The following is a 21359-nucleotide window of genomic DNA, read 5'->3' as shown; positions in this document are numbered from 1 at the left end:
CCGAACAGCACATGGAACTTTCCGTTAGGGATGTGTACGTGGCAGGCCTCAGATCGAATTATGTGCACCAGCGGTTGTTAGAAAAAGGGGCCCAGAACTTAGAGGACACGGTAGAACTAGCTACCGCTATGGAGGTCTCATTCCGCAGCCTCACCTCGTTCCCAGTGGACCAAGCGACCCCATCCTGGGCCCCAGGCCTGCGCCACGCGGCCACCCAGCCATCACGCATCCCCAGTGTGCCACTTTTGCGGGCAGCCCCAGCACCCATGGCAGTACTGCCCGGCCTGTAACGCGACCTGCAGCAGCTGAGGTCGCAAGGGACACTACGCCCGGGTCTGCCTGGCGAAACAGGCCTCCTCTTCTAACTTCCCCCGCAGCCCAGAGCACCCGTTTCCAGAATCCGCAGGCCCCGAAATGCTGCGGCCTGTACTCCAACTCTGCCCCCAAATGGCACATGGGGGCCGCCATCTTGGCAACCCCCCTCCATGCGGCCGGCCACGTGCGACTCATGGGGGCCGCCATCTTGGGCGCCATCTTCCTCGCCGCGCGCCACGTGTGATCCACGGGGGCGGCCATCTTCTTCCAACTCAGAAATTCGACTAGAAGATTACGATCTCAGAGGGCAGTCACCACGGGGCCACTCCAGCACAGCTGATCGAACCGCCGACTACCCGCAACTCAGCGCAGTGACACTGGACTAATCGCGTCCAAAGCACCTCCGCAATTCCATGATGACCGTTGAAATCAACGGGTACAGGACACCGTGCCTCTTCGACTGCGGGAGAACCGAGAGCTTCGTACACCCAGAACTGGTAAGACGCTGTTCACTCCCTATTTTCCCTGCTCGGCAAACGATCTCCCTCGCTTCGGGCTTCCACTCTATTCACCTCTAAGGGCGCACCATCGCGACCCTAGCGATTCAGGGCACTAGCTACTCCAACTTCCAGCTGTACGTGCTCCCTGAACTCTGCGCCCCACTCCTACTGGGACTCGATTTCCAGTGCAACCTCAAAAGCCTCACACTCGGCTTCGGCGGGCCCTTGCCCCCACTCGCTATTTGCAGCCTTGCCACCCTAAAAATCGACCCCCCCTCCACTCTTTGCCAATCTCACGCCGGACTGCAAACCCGTAGCCACTCGCAGCAGGCGGTACAGCCTGCAGGACAGAGTATTTATCAGAACCGAGATCCATAGGCTCCTACGTGAGGGGTTCATAGAGGCCAGTAACAGTCCCTGGAGAGCTCAGGTGGTGGTCGCCAAGACCAGGGAAAAATTCCGAATGGTAGTAGATTATAGGCAGACCATTAATCGGTTCATGCTCCTTGATGCGTATCCCCTCCCCAGAATTGTAGACAAGGTGAATCAGATCGCCCATTATAAAGTATTTTCCACGGTGGATCTGAAGTCTGCATACCATCAGCTCCCAATCCGCCCGGAGGACCGCCACTTCACGGCGTTTGAGGCCGACGGCCGCCTCTTCCACTTCCTCCAGGTTCCCTTTGGCGTCACTAATGGGGTCTCTGTGTTCCAACGAGCAATGGACCGAATGGTGGACCAGTACGGGCTGCGGGACACGTTTCCATACCTGGATAACGTCATCATCTGCGGCCATGACCAGCAGGACCACGACGCTAACCTCGATCGATTTCTCCAGAATGCCCAGAAACTCAACCTCATGTATAACACAGAGAAATGCGTTTTCCGCATGACCAAGCTAGCCATCCTCGGCTATGTCGTGGAGAACGGAGTCCTGGGCCCCGACCCGGACCGTATGCGCCCCCTCTTAGAACTCCCTCTCCCTCATTGTCCCAGGGCCCTCAAAAGGTGCCTGGGATTCTTCTCGTATTATGCCCAGTGGGTCCCTCAATATGCAGACAAAGCCCGCCCACTATTTAAGGCCACACTCTTCCCTCTATCGGATGAGGCTCGTCAGGCCTTCACTCGTATCAAGGAGGACATTGCCAAAGCGGCCATGCGGGCGGTGGATGAATCCGTCCCTTTCCAGGTCGAGAGCGATGCCTCAGAGGTCGCTCCCGCAGCCACACTAAATCAGGCTGGGAGACCAGTCGTCTTTTTCTCCAGAACCCTCTCCGCTTCGGAACTTCGACACTCCTCAGTCGAAAAGGAAGCACAAGCCATCGTGGAAACGATACGTCACTGGAGGCACTACCTCGCAGGTAGGAGGGTCACCCTCAGCACCGACCAAAGATCGGTTGCCTTTATGTTCGACAACTCTCAAAGGGGCAAGATCAAAAATGATAAGATCTTACGGTGGAGGATCGAACTCTCCACCTACAAGTACGATATTATGTACCGACCGGGGAAGCTCAACGAGCCCCCAGATGCCCTGTCCCGCGGCACGTGCATCAGCGTGCAAGACAACTGCCTGAAAGCTATTCACGATGACCTCTGCCACCTGGGGGTCACCCGGCTCGCCCACTACGTCAAAGCCAAAATCTACCTTTCTCCACAGTGGAGGTGAAAGCCATCACCAGGGACTGCCCGAACTGTGCGGAGTGCAAACTGCACTTCTATAGACAAGACAGGGCCCACCTGGTCAAGGCTTCTCGGCCCTTTGAACGCCTCGCTATCGATTTCAAAGGGCTACTCCCCTCGACCAATAGGAATGTGTACTTCCTGAACGTCATCGACGAGTTCTCTCGTTTTCCGTTTGCTACCCCGTGCCCCGATATGACCTCCCACACAGTCATTAGGGCCATGCATAGTATCTTCACCCTGTTTGGTTTCCCCAGCTACATACACAGTGACAGGGGTTCGTCCTTTTATAAGCGACGAGCTGCGTCAGTACCTGCTCGAAAAGGGCATTGCCTCGAGCAGGACTACCAGCTACAACCCCAGGAGGAACGGGCAGGTGGAGAGGGAGAACGCGACGGTCTGGAAGACCGTCCTACTGACCCTCCGGTCCAGGAAGCTCCCGACCTCCCATTGGCAGGAAGTCCTCCCCGACGCGCTCCATGCTATTAGGTCCCTCCTATGTACGGCCACCAGCCAGACCCCTCACGAGCGGCTATTTGTTTTTTCCAGGGGCACTACCACGGGGGTTTCGCTCCCAGCATAGTTAAAGACACCGGGCCAGGTTCTCCTCCGGAAGCACGTCCGGACTCACAAGATTGACCCACTCGTAGAGAGAATGCTCCTGCTCCATTCAAACCCACACTACGCATTTCTAGAGTACCCTGATGGCCGTCAGGACACTGTTTCCCTCCGGGGCCTGGCACCTGCAGGATCCAACTCCGACACCACCGCCGCTGAGATACCACTGTTCACTTCCAACTATGTGTCGTGTGAATTGATGGTCACATCAAGCCACAAGCTAAATAAAGTGGGAATGTTTGCTGCTGATTGGTTGCACAATGTACAGCACCATTTCCGAATCTGCAGATATTGAAACAGTCAGTGTCCAAATGCAGCAAGATCTGGACAATATCAGGCTTGTGCTGACAAATGGCAAGTAACATTCGCCACACCATCTCCAACAAAAGAGAATCCAATCACCTCCCTTTGACATTTAATGGTATCACCGTTGCTGAGTTCCCCACTGTCAACATCCTGGTGTTATAATTGACCAGAAACTGAACTAGACCAGCTATTAAAATATTATGGCTGCAAGAGCAAGTCAGAGGCTGGAAATTCTGTAGCAAGTTGTTCACCTCCTGACTTCCCCAAAGTCTGTCCACCATCAACAAGGCAGAAGTCAGGAATGTGACCGAATACCCTCCACTTGCCTGGAGGAGTGCAACACTCAAGAAGCTCAACATCATCCAGGACAGAGCAGCGTGCTTGATTGGTACCCTATCCACCACTGTAAACATTCAATCCCTCCAATTACCGAGACACATTGGCAGCAATGTGTGTCATCCAGAAGATGAATTACAGCAACTCTCGTTTCATCCAGGTGTAGCCTCAGTAATGTCCACCATTAATGGTGGCACTGCTGAGTTGCTGGCCGGTCTTGGGAGGCAGGCCATTGTTCTTAAAAGAGACGGCAGCTCCGGCAACTATCACCGCCAAAAAGACGTGGCTCTGGGTTTCACTGTCCACTGAACAGGGTAGCACAGTGGTTAGCACCGTTGCTTAGCAGCACCAGGGTCGATTCCCGCTTGGGTCACTGTCTGTGTGGATTCTACACATTCTCCCTGTGTCTGCATAGGTTTCCTCCGGGTGCTCCGGTTTCCTCCCACAAGTCCTGAAAGACGTGCTTATTCGGTGAATTGGACATTCATAATTCTCCCTCAGTGTACCCGAGCAGGCGCTGAAACGTGGCAATTAGGGACTTTTCACAGTGACTTCATTGCAGTGTTAATGTAAGCCTACTTGTGACAATAGTAAAAGATTATTATTATTATCCTGCTTTCAGTCCCAAGGGCAGGACCTCAATGCAAACTTCAGCTCTTCATCACAATAATATCATTATATAACCTGCTCAGATATCAGATAGGGGATGGTTTAGCATAGTGGACTAAACAGCTGGCTTGTAATGCAGAACAAGGCCAGCAGCGCGGGTTCAATTTCCTCCCCGAACAGGTGCCGGAATGTGACGACTAGGGGCTTTTCACCATAACTTCATTGAAGCCTATTTGTGAAAATAAATTATTATTATTATTATTATTATCACCTTGGCTGTTCTTCCTCCTGTAATACAATTTGCAACTAAAGACAATGACAGGCTCTTTCGGCTCACTGACTAAATGGTGGTGTGGGACTAAACTCAGAAGGTCCCAGGTTTTGTATGAGGGCTGTATTGAAGACCGTCCAGTGGCAAGGTGCCATCGGGTTAGAGAAAATCACTTGACTCGAGTTCCAGCTTGTGATCATTATTTGGGATTTAAGTAAAGATATGGGGCGCAATTCATGGGGCGCGATTCAGCGGACTTGACCGCCAAGAAACATCTCGCTATTCAATGGTAATTTGCTGTTTTTTACGGAACTTGCCTTTTTTTTGCCTCGGTGATTCTCTGTTTGTGTAGGCAGTACTAAAGGGCGCCCTGGCGAGGTCTCCCAGGTGCAGCCAGTGAATCCCGGGCTCCGGGAGAATCCAGTGAGCATATGTTTAAATTTAGTTGTACAATTCATTTAAATATGCTGATCTGGATCTCGCCGAGCGAGAACCAGGTCGCGATGCCTGGCGAGATTCTGTTGAATCGTGCGAGAAGATTCGAGCGTCGATAATCTCGCCAGAGGCCTCTCAAGATTCAACGGCCCGTAACCAAATCAGGCGCAACAAGGCTGCTGAACTGCACCCGTGATTTCTTTTGGCCATATTGACCCCTTTTAAGTCATTAAACTTTTCCAATATTTACTTCACACCGAGCAAGAGCAGGAAATAAGTTGAAAAATATCACTAAGAACTAGTGAGCATAGAAAAATAGTTCTAAATTGCTCAATTAACATTTACCTTAAATATCCACTTTATGAGCCTTGCAAGGGAATAGCTATTTAATTTGAACCACAACACTTTTAACAAGATGTATATAAAATACCAGAAATGTTGGCTAGATGCCTGTGTGCTGTGAATAACCCATTCCTTCCAAATGCAATATACAGTTCACCATGGGTTTCATAAAAGTCACGTCAAAAATCAAAATCACTTTAACAACCTCATTTTGTAAAACGCAGTATGATTGAAGTTGTAGCTTATTTAATAACAGTAACTTCAGTGAAGTCTGCTTTTGACAATTTATTATTATCACCGTAATGATTTCTCATAAGTGGCTAATTCTTTGAGCCACACAGTTGTTTTTCAGCATATACAGCTTCATTGTGTAACCTAAATTTTTGTTCTAACCCTCTCTCCAATTTGCTTCCTGAAGGCACTGGTCAATTCCACAGATGCTGGATACCCTTTGGTGTCTTTCCTGAGTGCCTTTGCCTTGCGTGTAATGAGAGTTGGCAGCTCTTTGATTCTGTTGAGCATCATAGCTGAGCCAGTTCTTTGTCTTTGCATGGCGTCGAAGCACAAGGAATAAGTGTAAAGGAGCAGGGTCCTTATCTAATGTTTCCCCTCACCAGATTTATGTGTCAATTTGTACATGAACCAAAGCTTGACACTAAGCTATTATGCGGTTTCAAAAGAGTAGACCGTGACACAAAAAGCACCTATGACAACAAATGCACTTAGAGCAAGGCAATCCTTTGGAAAATAAAGCCTCTTAATGCTATCAGTTTTTTTTTACTTTCGACAAACTCCTCTCCATACAAAAAGCATGATTCGGTGAGGGGAGTAATACAGAGGAATTATTTGATGCAATTTCACCACCTATGTAGTGATGGGGGTAGGTAAGAGTATAGGAGGTTACAACCGAGGCAGCTTGATCAAAGGAGATTGCTCCCAAGAATTTCCTTGTGTGTTCACCCAATCAGTCAGTTTAACTTTGACAAAAAAAAATCCTGTTTACTTAGAATCCTTCAAAATTTACATGAAGGTATTCCTGGCCCTGGGGATTTATTCACTTTGAGCCCACTAAAACTGTTAATACCTCCTCCCTCTTAATGTAAATTTGTTCTAGTACATCAATCCCCCTCCCTGATTTCCATACCTGCATCATCCTTCCTTCTCCATCGTGAACACAAATGCAAAGTACTCATTTAAAACCTTTACTACATCTTCCAGCTCCACACACATAATACCACATTGGCCTCCAATGGGCCTTACTCTTTCCCTAATCATCTTCTTGCCCTTAATATACTTATAAAACACATTTGGATTGACCTTTTATAATAATCTTTTTTATTGTCACAAGTAGGCTTACATTAAGACTGCAATGAAGTTACTGTGAAAATCCTCTCGTTGCCACACTCCAGGTACACTGAGGGAGAGTTCAGAATGTCCACTTCACCTAACAAGCATGCCTTTCGGAGCTTGTGGGAGGAAACCGGAGCACCCGGACGAAACCCACACAGACACTGGGAGAACGTGCAGACTCCTCACAGTGACCCAAGCCAGGAATCAAACCTGGGACCCTGGCGCTGTGAAGCAACAGTGCTACCCACCAGTGTTTCTTCATGCCTTCCTTCACACTCCTAATTTCTTTTTTTAAGTAACCCTTTGCACTTTCAGCAGTTATGAGCCCTCGTTATCTGCCATAAGCCTCCCTGTTTTTTTTTCTTTATCCAAGCCTGGATATCCCTCAACATCCAGGGTTCCCTGGACTTGTTGCTCCCACACGTAGCTGCTCCCAGTTGACTTTGACCAGATCCTGTCTTATCCTATTAAAATTGACCGTCCCCAATTCAGAAACTTTATTTCAGGTCCATCTTTGTCCTTTTCCATGGCAGCCTTAAATCCTACTGACTACCATAGAGTCATAGATGTTTATAGTATGGAAACAGGCCCTTTGGCCCAGCTTGTTCATGCCGCCCAGTTTCTATCACTAAGCTAGTCCCACTTGCCCGCATTTGGCCCATAGCCCTCTATACCCACCTTGCCCATGTAACTGTCTAATTGTTTTTTAAAGGAAAAGATTGTACCCAATTCTACTGTGCCTTTGGCAGCTCATTCCAGATGCTCACCACCCTCTGTGTGAAGAAATTTTCCCTCTGGCCTCTTTTGTATCTCTCCCCTCTCACCTTAAACCTATGCCCTCTAGAGACTCCTCTATCTTTGGGAAAAGATGTTGACTATCTACCTTATCTGTGCCCCTCATTATTTTATAAACCTCTATAACAGCATTCCTAAGCCTCCTACGCTCCAGGGAAAAGCTCCCAGCCTCTCCTTATAGCTCAGATCATTAAGTCCTGGTAGCATCCTCGTAAATCTCTTCTGCACTCTTTCTAGTTTAACAATATCCTTCCTATAATAGGGTGACCAGAACTGAACACAGTATTCCATGCGTGGTCTGACTAATGTCTTGTACAAGTTCAACAAGACTTCCCAACTCCTGTATTCAATATTCTGACCAATAAAACCTAGCATGCTGAATGCCTTCTTCACCATCCTATCTACCTACGACTCCACCTTCTTCAAGGAGCTATGAACCTGTAGCCCTAGATCTCTTTGTTCTGTAACCCTCCCCAACTCCCTACCATTAACTGAGTAGGTCCTGCCCTGATTTGATCTACCAAAATGCATCACTCACATTTGAGGTCATGGTCATTGTCACCAAAATGCTCCCCCACCGAAATGTCTACCACTTGCCCAGCTTCATTTCCTAAAACTAGGTCCAGCACTGCCCTCTCCCTTGTAGGACTTTCTACATACTGCCATAAAAAGCTGTCCTGGATGCAATTTAAGAATTCCGCTCCCTCTAAGCCCTTCGCACTTTGACTATCGCAGTTAATATTGGAGAAATTGAAATCCCCTCCTATTTTAACCTGATTATTTTTACATTTCTCAGATTTGTCTACTTATCTGCCTTTCTGATTCTGTACCCTGACTGTCTGGGGCTTAAAGCACACTCTCTCCAATGTGATTGTCCCCTTTTGGTTTCCAAGTTCTACCCATATGGCCTGAGTTCTGGAGCCTGTTTAGGATATCATCCTGCCTCACTGCAGTAATTGACTCCTTAATCAATGCCACAACACCACCACCTCTTTTACACGTTCCCCCATCTCACCTGAAGATTGTGTACCCCAGAATATTGAGGGGACAGCCCTGCCCCTCCCTCTACCATGTCTCTGTGATAGCAATAACATTGTATTCCCATGTGTTAACCAGTACATCAACTCATCAGCCTTACCCATAAGACTCCTTGCATTAAAATAAATGCCATCCAGCCTTGCCATGTTGCTTTGTGCCTCATCTATTTTCACTCTTCCTTCCCGATTGACTTGGTTTTATTTCTATGTTTGGCTGTGCATCACCCCACTTCTCTACTTCCACTCCATATCCTATCCCTGCCAAATTAGTTTAAACATAATAATAATCTTTATTATTGTCACCACTAGGTTTACATTAACACTGCAATGAAGTTGCTGTAAAAATCCCGTAGTTGCCACATTCTGGCGCTTGTTCAGGTATAACACAGGGAAAATTCAGAATGTCCAATTCACCTAACAAACGCATCCTTCGGGGCATGTAATCCTCCCAAGTCGCATGACGTGTCCTGAAGCTCCCGGATGATACAGGAATTGCCCTGAAACACCCACATGACACAGGAATTGCCCTGAAACACCCACATGACACAGGAATTGCCCTGAAACCCACATGACACAGGATTGCGAGCAACTTTTTTCAGCTGCCTCTCAATGATCTAAGATTAAAAATGTGTTTCCTCTTATATAATCTAGTTAGTCCCTTGCCTAAACTATTAATTAATACCTCTGAATCTGCTCTCTACCAATACTCGTATTATTTCAATAACTGTTATTTTTACCATGACGAAAATGTTATTTCCCCCCCCCCCCCAAAAGCTGCATTGATTTCTTCCCTCGCCTCGTACTCAAGTTGAATAGCTTCTGTCTAACTGCCCTAGCTACATCACAGCAAATTATAAAACCAAAGTTGAGATAATAGGGTGGCATGGTGGCACAGTGGTTAGCCCTGCTGCCTCACAGCTCCAGGGTCCCGGGTTCAATTCCAGCCTTGGGCCATTGTCTCTACGGAGTCTGTACGTTCTCCCCATGTCTACGTGGGTTTCCTCTGGGTGCTCTGGTTTCCTTCCACGGTCCAAAGAATGGCGGATTGGCCATGGTAAATTGCCCCTTCGTGCCTAAAAACGTTAGGTGGGGTTAATGGATTATGAGGATTAGGTGCAGGTGTGTAAGTAAGTGGTGCTCTTTCCAAGGGCCAGTGCCGACTTAATGGGCTGAATGGCCTCCTTCTGCACTGTAACATCTATGATTCTATGAATAGATGAGATAACCTGAAGCTGTTAAATTGGTGGGTTTAAATGAAGTGGCAATGGTTCGGGGAGGAAATTCTAGTGCATGAGACCAATATCTAAATATTGTTGCCTGTCTGCATTTTTGCCCAAATTGAGTTTGGGAAGTATCTTTACAAAAGTTTGTAAAAAAGAAAAAGAAGTCTGCAATAAAATAAACTACTTATAATTTGGCACAAAATCTACAGTCAGACAAAATTCAACAACAAACGTTTGTGTACAAAATAGATATATTACACACCAGTCTGGGAGTAGCTTTTAAGATTTGAGGTTTGGCACATTTTCTTTCTAATACAGGGATATTTTTGTGGTATTCACCTCAATGTTTGATTTTCTCTCTCTCTGTCTGATTGCAGAAAGAGTTTGTAACAAGTACAAGTTCGTCATCAACACAATTTCTGATGTTACATTTACTGCATCTTCTTTGCTTTATAGCCAAATGAAATACCTCCTGTCCGACAAACCCACATTGTCTGAACATGCGAAAAGAAAGATTTAAATACTTTTTCTTTCCCTGCTAAAGGCCAGCATTTTAGAGGGAAACGCGGGCCTAAACACTGATTCATACAGTGTGCTCAGAGTACTACAAAGATTAGAAACAGATGAGGGAGACTATTCTTCCAGCATTCCGCAGCTCTTCTGCCAGAATTACTGAAAACGGACTGTGGAACCCTTGTGGAACGTCCGAATCAGAAGATTTTAGGAATTGAAGCTCCAATCGAGACCTTCAGCACATAATCTAGACTTTGGTTTCCATTCAGTTCTGAGGGAGTGCTTGCTGCAGTATCTTTCCGACATGACAGGCGGCACAGTAGTTCAGTGGTTAGCACTGTTTCTTCACAGCGCCCCAGGTTCAATTCCCGGCTTGAGTCACCGTCTGTGCGGAATCTGCACGTTCTCGCGTGTCTGTGGGTTTCCTTGGGGTGCTCCAGTTTCCTCCCACAGTCCCGAAAGACATGCTGTTAGGTAATTTGGACATTCTGAATTCTCCCTCTGTGTACCTGAACAAGCACCAGATTGTGGCGACTAGAGGATTTTCACAGTAACTTCATTGCAGTGTTAATGTAAGCCTACTTGTGACAATAAAGATTATTATTAATAAACCAAGTTACTACTTCCTTGTTCAGACGAATCTAAAAGTAACCATGGTAGTATTTGAAAAAGTGCAGGAAATTCTTCTAGAGTCCTAAATAATATTGCTCCCTTAACCAATTCCATCATAACTATTCATTTATCTAAATTAAACAGCCACGTATTTCTACGTAATAGTCACTTAAAAATTAATTCATTGTGAAGTACTTTGGGTCATCCTAATTCTGTGAAAGATGCTATATTCTTTTTGTATAATATTGTCTCCCAAGGGGATTCACTCATCTCATTCTGGGCATTAACATACATAATTTGTAAATTTAATCTTCTCCTGTTTTCAGTAAAAAGATAAACTTTTTTTTGTAGTGTGCACTTGTCAGTGGATTAAGTCAGTTTCATTTTTGTTCTATTTCAGATATTAGATGAGGAGCCCATATAACAAATATGAGCTGGGCCTTCTTAACACGTCTTCTTGAAGAAATCCACAATCATTCCACCTTTGTTGGCAAGGTATGGCTGACGGTGCTGATTATATTCCGCATCGTGCTGACTGCAGTTGGAGGAGAATCCATATATTCTGATGAGCAGAGCAAATTCGTCTGTAACACCAAACAACCTGGATGCGAGAATGTCTGCTATGATGCATTTGCACCTCTTTCCCACGTGAGGTTCTGGGTTTTTCAGATCATCATGATATCAACCCCATCTGTGATGTACCTTGGCTACGCCATCCATAAGATTGCCAGATCCACTGAAGAAGAAAAGAAGAACAAATTCTCCAAAAAGAAGAAACTACCAACTGTACGATGGCAAGTCCACCGTAATTCAGAACAGACAGAGGATGAAGATGAGGAAGAGCCAATGATCTATGATGAAACAGAAGCAGAAAAAAAAGAAGCAAGTAACCATGTAAAACACGATGGGAGAAGACGCATCTTGCAAGAAGGGCTGATGAAAATGTATGTTTTCCAGTTGATTTTCAGAGCTTTATTTGAGGTAGCTTTCCTCCTAGGACAATATTTTCTGTATGGATTTGAAGTTGACCCATCGTATGTTTGTACTAGAAGACCCTGTCCTCACACCGTGGACTGCTTTGTCTCAAGACCTACAGAGAAGACCGTCTTCCTCATTATAATGTACGTAGTCAGTTGCCTTTGCCTGATTCTTAATATATGTGAGATGTTCCATCTGGGTTTTGGAACCATCAGAGATATCATCCGTAGCAAAAGGGGTAACCAGAGCAACATGCGACCTTTCCCTTATCAATATCCTCGGAACATTCCGGCATCGCCACCAGGCTACAATCTGGTGGTCAAATCGGACAAGTCCATCAAAGTTCCAAATGGCCTTGTGGCTCATGAACAAAACTTAGCAAATGTAGCCCAAGAGCAAAAGTCGACCAGCCCAGATGACAACATTCCACCTGACTTGGCCAGGCTCCATAAGCATCTGAAAGATGCCCAGGAGCAGTTAGACATTGCCTTTCAGAGTTATAACAGCCAAGAGAACGCACAGAAATCCAGGACCAGCAGCCCAACGTCAGGAGGTACTATCACGGAGCAAAACCGTGTCAACACTGCTCATGAGAAACAGGGTGCTAAGCCCAAACCTGGTTCCGAGAAAGGCAGCTCCAGTAGCAAATCTGGAGATGGAAAAACCTCCGTTTGGATTTAACTTGTGTTTCTATTCAATTAAGTTTACAATGGTCCTTTTTTTAAAAACAAACAAAAAGGCAATAGCCGCTTTCTGCACATTTTACCACAATCTGCTTTCTCTTAGATAACCAATGTGATAACAATTTGGCTCTTTGGGTCTTGAGAGTAGACGAGGCTCCCAGCATGAAATCGTGTTCGATGATGATGATGCAAATCGGAGAAATCGATTCTGGATGCCTGATTTGCAGTGTTCCTGAATTCCTAGCCATAGGAATCAATGACTGGAAATTTGAGAGACCCATAAATCAGACGCATGCCTTCGTCTTATGAATCCTCTGATCTGTAATCTCATTGGTGATGTGTTGCGCTCATTGTGCTGTCCCTCTCAACTCTTCATTCACTACTAACGGTGGGATCTCTTCTCCTCCCCTCACCCCATGGCGTATTTTGCTGAGGACGAGGCCGCTCGCCATTTACCAGCAGCAGGATCTTCTGACCCCGCTGCTGTCAGTGGGGTTTCCCATTGTTCCCACCCTCTGCCACCGGGGAATGCATGACATAGTCACCAGCGGGACTGAAGATCCCACCGGTGGGAATGGCTGGGAAAATCCCACCCTGGGAGTCTTATTGAGCTCAACATCAAAATATCATAAAAGTCTAGAGTTATATTTGCTAAGAATACATAATTTTGTAGTGACGGAGATTACAGTTGTCTTCATTTGAAAATTTAAATAGTTATCAGGCCACTAATCTTCATCTTTACCTGATTATTTAGGTGCCTACTTCACAGGAAGCAAGCCATTGACTCCATTATTGCTGCAAATGATTAAGCTGCAATATCCATTTTACTTTCTACTCTGTAATTTCTTCCAGTAGCCATTTCGCCTTCTGGTAATGGGTTGGTTCAAAATGTCAGGACTTTAACTGACAAACTGTAAAAGGAAATATAAATACTGATATTTTATACAAAACATGTTTCCTGTCCAGCCACATTGTTCTGCTGTCCTGTCTCGCTGCAGAAAATTTTCCCCATCTGTTGCCCTCTTTCATATCCAAAATCTAAGATGTCTTCGGGATGTATTGTTCTGGATTCTCTGTTTCTGTGAGCTTTGTACATTTATTTACCCTCATCAAAATTATCTCATTTTAATGTGAACTTTTTATAGATTTAATAGTTTCTTTTTTTTAAATAGTCAAATTAATTTCACAAAAATTGTTGTCTTAAGGGACACGTGACCTGTGCAAGAAGGAAAATTTGTTAAACCAGGAAGTGTTGGTGTAGAAACATTTGTAGACTGTACTTTCTCATCTTTATGATTAAGGAAAATTACATCAAAAGGTGTTCTTTGGGTGGGAGGGAGTGGAAAGTACAGCCATTTTCCCAAAAAAAGGGCAGACTAGTTAAAATTCCAAGGAAAGTTGCCATTGCCTTAAAATGCTATTACCGAATTTTGGTTCTGCTGCGTGCTTTTACACAATAGGGTGTTAGTAAGCTAAGTGCATTGGCCCTAATTCCGGTGCATCTAACGACAACTGTTTGGTACTCTGCGTTTGAAAGTTTTATGCTTCACTGCACTTCAGCCTCGAGTGACAGTACAAACTATGCACAGACCGAGCATTATTGCTTCCTGTTCCAGCCACCGATTCAACAGGGTGAAACAAATATGAATCATTTAAAAATCAACCTGATAGATTTGAAATTCCATCTTGCAAAAAATCATTAATTAGAAACAGAAAATGTTTGAAATGCACAGCAGGTCGATCGTAACATTTTTACAACACCAAAGAATGCACTTAACGCTGGTTCTACTTAGTCCCAATCCCAGTACCAGATGTTGAAAGTGTGATCCTTCATCAGAATTCACGGTGATTGTGAAAGCAAATTGGATAAACAACATTTTAGATCAAGAGAGACAAAATGACTTGTGGCAGGAATACTCCTTTAGGTTCAGAAACCTAGCAAGTTGCCATGGGGTTTGGGTAGAAGACTAGAGTGGCCAGCTTTTGGAAGTTACTGGAGAATTGTTCAGGATAAATGTTGTTCGGGTCATGTGTGCCCATGCCAGTTGGTGCAATTTTTTTTTTTACAGTCTTAGTTTATTTCAAGTGTCAGCTTCAACGTCATGTACCGCAGAACTAGGCTTTGCTGAAGTTATTTGCCAGTTTGTCATCGGGCTTTTTAAGCTGAAAAAATTTCAAATTGAAGCTCTATTCTGATGGCTCGCCGTAGTAGAATCCACCGTCAATGTTAGAATGATGCTCAATCGGGTAATAGCCACACGATAACATTTGCTAACAATGAACCTACTGGACACTTGTTTTACTGTAGCAGCAATGCATTTGTTTACCAGATTATACTTGTTCCTTCTTCGGCTTCCTTGGATCACTCATCAGCTCAGGCTGAGAGGGCAGATGGACCTAGACTACTTGCCCCGAAGCACCCTCACACATTATGTTGGCGCAGTTAGTATATTTGCAGGATAACCTAGGAATATCTTTATCTAGAGGGAAGTACCTGAGCTCTATTTCTTCCCATCCTTCACTTTGTGGATGGAGTTGGTTTTTCCTTAAAAGTATACCCACGGCAATACAGCTGAGATCAGAACTTAGTAAATGGCAGCATGATATCTGCATCCACCAATGTTCAGTTGTGTCACTGGGCAACTGAATGTAATGGTTTAGCTTGCTTTAAAAAAAATCAAATAGTAACATTTTCAAGGCCTTCCAATTTATAAATTATGTTGATGTATTTAGATTGTTTTTACGAGAAAACGTCCCATTTGTTGCATCAGTCTGTCTCGGTTATCACAGTGCACAATACAAAGTATGTTGTTGCTTTTCAGTCCCAATTCAAAAATCTATATATTTCAATTATTGATTATTAAATGATTGTTCCTTCACTCCTCTCCACGGCTCATATCACAACATGCTTGTTCCTAATCCGACAGCCAGGCCTCTGTAATGTAGCCAACATGTCCTTTTTAAAAGCGGATTTACCTGCTGTGCTTTTCCAACACTTTGAATTTTTATTCCTGATCACATTGTTCATTTTAATCTACACCAATATTTAGTGATTGAAAGACAAATGTAACCCTTTGAGTGTCCACCTGAGATAATGGGACTGTGAATGGGCTGAATGGGAAGACATGCTCAGAACAAATAGTTTATGGCCCCTGAACAATGTTCATCACATCACCATAAGACATAGGAGCAGAGGTAGACCATTCAACCCATCACAAATGTGTATCAGCAATAAATCGACCAGTTGATATTATCATGTGCTGCGAACTTTATTTTCCAATACAATAAAAATCAGGATCAATCTATTTGCTTGTTCGGCACTTGTGGTAGAGAGGTAGTGTCACGGTTTGTTTTTAACACATTCTTTCTACTAAAGTGCCTTAGCTGATGAAAATAGAATTTAAGTTCCTTTATTTATGATAAAAAATGATAGTGCATAACAGTAACTGCATTCTTCGATCTTAAGTAATCACATTTATATTATGAAAATAATTATATGTCAGATGAGATTTTTTAAAGGAATCTTAACTCAATGGCTCAGTTAATTATTTCAAGCTCAGATTTTATTTCTCCCTGTGTGCAGTAATGCTCTCTCATATTTGACACAAATGCTGGAAATGTGCAGCAGGTCGATCAGGATCTGGAAGGATGCGATTAATGTTTCAGGTAAGACTTGCAGTATGTTGACAGCATTTCATCTTTCAGATTTACAACATTTTGTAGTTTAAAAAAAATATATATATATATTATATATATCTATATCCAATGTGTACTTGTACATTCCTGTACATGTCAAATTGTAGGTTACCCAAAAGTAGAGGTGAACAACTCCCAATATGTGCTAGTGCCAGCATGGGATAAGAATTTCAATGAATACCTGAGGGAGATCTAAACCCAAGTGAACAAAATTGATAATTAATTGAACATAATGTCACAAGCTATAAATGTTGTATCAGATAGCTCCTTGTCCTCTGTTCACAGTGGCTGACGCTTTCCACTTCTGCAATCCCTGGACCACCGGCGAGTTGTGAAAATGTAACCCCAGTCACCATGTCCTGGAGAACTGATACTTCACAGACCAGAAGAGCCTAAAGGAAAAAGTTAGGCTGTGCTAAGCTAGTTTATCTACTGATACGGTAACATGGGTGCAATAAATGCCCCCAACATCCCAGGGCTTGGGAAGGAGAAAAATCAAGTTGGGGTCTCTTTGCTGATCCCCATTGAACGGTTGCACCTGTAGACAAGCATGAGTGAGAACAGAATTGGACTCCACTCGGATCCACTTTGTAATTGAATAATATACCGACACTCACTACTCTACCTCTAATGGTTAGCTGAGTGATGTTCTAAAGGATGACCCACACTCACGGAACCATTTAAGAACACGATTAGAAGATGGTGGGAGAATCAAGATCTTAAAAGTTAATGCAACTTTTTCAAATAAGACAAGAACTGGTGGATTAGGTGGATTGGCCATGCTAAATTTCCCGTAATGTCCTAAAAAGTAAGGTTAAGGGGGGGGGGGGTTGTTGGGTTACGGGTATAGGGTGGATACGTGGGTTTGAGTAGGGTGATCATTGCTCGGCACAACATCGAGGGCCGAAGGGCCTGTTCTGTGCTGTACTGTTCTATCTATCTATCTAACTGAACTTTTTAAAAAAAAAAGTTTAATGCAAGGTGGGCATTACAGGCAAGGGCAGCATTTATTGCCAAAGCATAATTTTCCTCAACTAAGTGACTTGCATGGTCAATTCAAGAGGGCAGTTAAAATAGTCAACTATATTGTTGTGAAGGGCAGCAAGGTGGCGCAGTGGTTAGCATTGCTGCTTCACGGCGCCGAGGTCCCAGGTTCGATCCCGGCTCTGGGTCACTGTCCGTGTGGAGTTTGCACATTCTCCCGTGTCTGCGTGGGTTTTGCCCCCAAAACCCAAAGGTGAGGGTAGGTGGATTGGCCATGCTAAATTGCCCCTTAATTGGAAAAAATTAATTGGATACTCTAAATTTATTTTTAAAAACTATATTGTTGTGGGTCTGGAGTCACATATAAGCCCGACAGGATTAAGAGGGCAAAGTTCCTTCTCCACAGGACAATAATGAGTCAGACTGATGTGTGGATTGCAGAGAGGTCACTGTAAAACATCTATTCTTTTTCTCAAAGTTCTCTCTCTCCCCGCCTGAAACACTCAAAGAAATGTGAACATATTTAATACAACTGAGATTAAAGTCAGTTTCCGGTTCCATTACACATCTTCAAGCAGTAAAGGAATGCAAGTTTATTCAGAAACCCATTTTTTAGCAAACCACTTATTTATATCAGGAGTTGACACGGTTATGTTTTTCCTAAAAAAAAAAGAATTGTTATTATAATAGTGCCATCCTGTGAAGAATTTAGGTGGTCAGTTTGCTGCTGAAACAGACTGGTGCGTTGGGCTGGTAAGAGTTGGGCTGGTAAGAGTTAAGCAGTTGAGCTTTTGGCGGAGACATTTATATCAGTGATTAAGCAGATTCTAGTGATAATTAAATACAGTAGTGGCTGGTACAAAATAATAAGAGTATGAAATCAAACTACAGCAGAAAGCCTTTTATGCACCACAGTGGTGGAATTTAGTTGGATTGAAAAGAGGCATTTAACACTTGAGAGCTGCTACAAATAATATGAGAGGATATGTGTAATAACACTATCAATTTAAGATTTCTTTCCTTCGATGCACTGAGATTGAGAGCAACTGTTGAGACTTTGTGACCCGGGATTGAGCTGTCTGAGGGCAAGCCCATGGCACAACCATAAAACCTAGACAGGACAGGAGTGGAGTTCGGCTAATGTGAATGTGCACAGGCATGCAGGCCACCACTGATTGGTACTAGTGCCAATGTAGTTGGCAGGCACTATGGAGAAGAACAAAAGAAAACATTGGAACATTTGATGTCCCAGCGAGGATTATGTTGTTACGCCTGTGGCTGTAACCGAAAGAATGGGACTGATGTCAAATATATATTTATTCTTGAGTTTGGCATTTCAATAAATTTCACAACACTCTAATTCTATATTGTACAATCGCTGTCAGCAGCATTGCCATTTTGATTAAGTTGCAGTAAAATGTCAAGTTTTGACAAAGAAAATATATTGTAAATGAAAAGTCATTTTAAGAAAAATGAAGATCAAATGATGTGCAACCTCGGGGAAATTAGATAAGTAATCAGTGTAACTTGGTCAGTGGATTTGTGGCGGGCTATTGACCATTAATGATTTACTATTAAGTAAGCAATTAACAGGGCAGCACGGCGGCCTAGTGGTTAGCACAACCGCCTCACGGCGCTGAGGTCCCAGGTTCGATCCCGGCTCTGGGTCACTGTCCGTGTGGAGTTTGCACATTCTCCCCTTGTCTGCGTGGGTTTCGCCCCCACAACCCAAAAATGTGCAGAGTAGGTGGATTGGCCACGCTAAATTGCCCCTTAATTGGAAAACATAATTGGGTAATCTAAATTTTTAAAAAAAGTAAGCAATTAACATCGCCACAAGAAAGAAGAAATATTTCACTAGATGTTACTGGTAAATATTTATTAACAGTAGAGCTTCTTGTTGAACTTCACCAATCTGGATGTAGCTTGTGAATTAAGCAGAGGTATAATATGAGCAAGAATCCTTTGAAAGGCTCCACTGATGCTGCCAGTTAAAGGGCATGGACTTGTGCTGACTATGATGTAACCAGATCCATAGTACAACATTTTACTGAGCTCGCCAGACCAGGATTCATTTTGGCCTCACTGCATTTCACGTTTGATTCTATTTTGTGAGGGATCCCAGCTGTCCTCAATGTCCATCAATTAGCTTTATCTTGCAGTCCACCATAAACAACCTCCTTCTATCGTGTAGTCTTTAAATTGTTGTTTGCATCGTTGTACTGTTAGTCCTTAATACACGCTTAAATGTCAGGTTTCTGCCTCCAATAAAACGACTGACACAACCCTTGACAGGTGTCATGGGCTTGCTACGCCAAACACTTAGGCCAGAAAGTCTAGTACCTATTGCTCTGTGGAGAGCTAAGGGCTTGCAAAGTCCTTCCCCTACACCCCAACCTGGGAAAGAAAACTCAATGTGCCTCTCCAGCCTCTTTGTAAGAGAACATTTCATAATGTTATAATGAGAAATATGAGTAGGGGTAAGCCCCAACCACACAACCTCCCTCACAAAACACCGCGCCAATCCTGAAGCTAGCACGCCTCTTCCTTCTCGTTGATCCAGCCCCCCTATTTGGTCAGGCCGCTTGAAAGGCTTAATTAACAGCATATGAAGTCGCAGTGAGGAGCCCTCCTTAGCACCCACTCTTTCCACCTCACCGACCTTATTTGGAACAGGTGAATGCCTGACCCAAGAGCACAGGAAATTTCCGCGAGTGTATCCAGGTACCAGACGAGTTTGGAGCCCGTTTGGTGAACCCCAACTGAGCAGGAGTCTGCAAGAATCCTCCAGCAATTTCAACCCTCCACCCTCGTGTGCCCAGCTTTGCAGTACTGATTGCAATTTGATTAATTCTAACTGCAAGAAGTGGAGTTGTCTTGTATAAAAAGTCCATCTCAGGCCAACAGAAAAAACTAATTTAGTATCACTAAACAATAAAATAAAAATATTTACCTTGCGCATAAGTAACTCAGTGCATTGTGATCGTAGTACTGGGGTTCAACCATTATAGTAGTGGAATTAACAAGAAGTGCCAAAAGCCTCAGTCTAAGCTCTTAAGGTTGGAAATGAGAACAGGTTGAAGGTAACAACAGAAAATCCACCGCATCAAAAAAAACATTAATGCAATTTAATTTTTAAATTGTATTGGAGTAGCACCTGTATTTGTTTTCTGTTATTCCTAAATTTAGCTAAAATTATTTTGATTGACAGATGAGCGTTTGGCAAGTATTCAAGGGTACAATAACCTCTAAAAGTTTGCACCATGTCTGGTACCTCCCAGAAACTGTCAAATATTATGAACTCTGAGATTTCACAGTGCAGCCATTGTGTGAATAATACGATCTGTTGCTTTTTAAAATGCTTGATTATGCTCTAGTAACTAATTCTCAGAACAATAAACTGGTTACCCACTTGTAGGTGATAGGTTGCAACTGTGCAAAAAAGATTTGACCTTCACAACTACAGCCCATAATACACATTGGAGTTAACTAATGGAAAAAGTATATTTCTTCCTTTATTCTAGATAAGATAGATCATTGAATGTAAATACCGCATTCCATGTCATAACCGTAACATATTTCAGAATAAAAGCGGTGCCTTTCTGTCGCCCACTGGCTAAATAATTCATGTGCTAAGATTTTTTTAAAAAGCTGTCTAAATTCCTCCAACCTGGCAGATACTTGAATTCATCAAGAGGAAAATAGCATGCGTCCTTCAGCCTCTGAATTCTTCAGAGGAGTTTTAACGAAGTAACCCCGCGTGTTGTATACCATTGAAAAACAACTGTCTCCAGTTGCTCACGCTGTTGTTGAAAGGAGGGGAGAATCTAAGCAGTAACGTGCACAATATGCTCCTTCACTGTGTCTTGATGCAAATCTTTTAATTTGTCTTCCTTGTTTTAAGTTAAACTTTCATGTGGTCATCGAAGGTAACAAGCACTGAAGCCTCTTAAATAAATGAATGAACAGAGCTAGTGTTACAAAAAGTATTGTTCAGTTAAGTCATCATCAAAGCAAAACACATCGCCCAACATTGTTTTGGAAACATCTATGCTTCTGTTGGAAGAAAATAGTGT

The 21359-nt window shown here is 43.8% G+C and overlaps 1 protein-coding gene across 8 annotated transcripts in view; it reads left to right on the top strand.

The window, feature by feature from the left end:
- The window catches only part of gjc2 (gap junction protein gamma 2), a 390394-nt gene extending 374057 nt beyond the window's left edge, over positions 1–16337 (top strand). For all 8 annotated transcript variants that reach the window (XM_038798502.1, XM_038798504.1, XM_038798506.1 and 5 more), the window contains one exon: positions 11343–16337. In XM_038798502.1, the coding sequence (XP_038654430.1) occupies positions 11372–12601 (1230 nt within the window). In that variant the 5' untranslated portion in view covers positions 11343–11371 and the 3' untranslated portion in view covers positions 12602–16337. The remainder of the gene's footprint in view (positions 1–11342) is intronic.
- Positions 16338–21359: the final 5022 nt, after the last annotated feature.

Source organism: Scyliorhinus canicula, chromosome 5 (genome assembly GCF_902713615.1).
Source record: "Scyliorhinus canicula chromosome 5, sScyCan1.1, whole genome shotgun sequence".
Taxonomy (NCBI): domain Eukaryota; kingdom Metazoa; phylum Chordata; class Chondrichthyes; order Carcharhiniformes; family Scyliorhinidae; genus Scyliorhinus; species Scyliorhinus canicula.
This window is presented reverse-complemented; position numbering and strand designations above follow the sequence as displayed.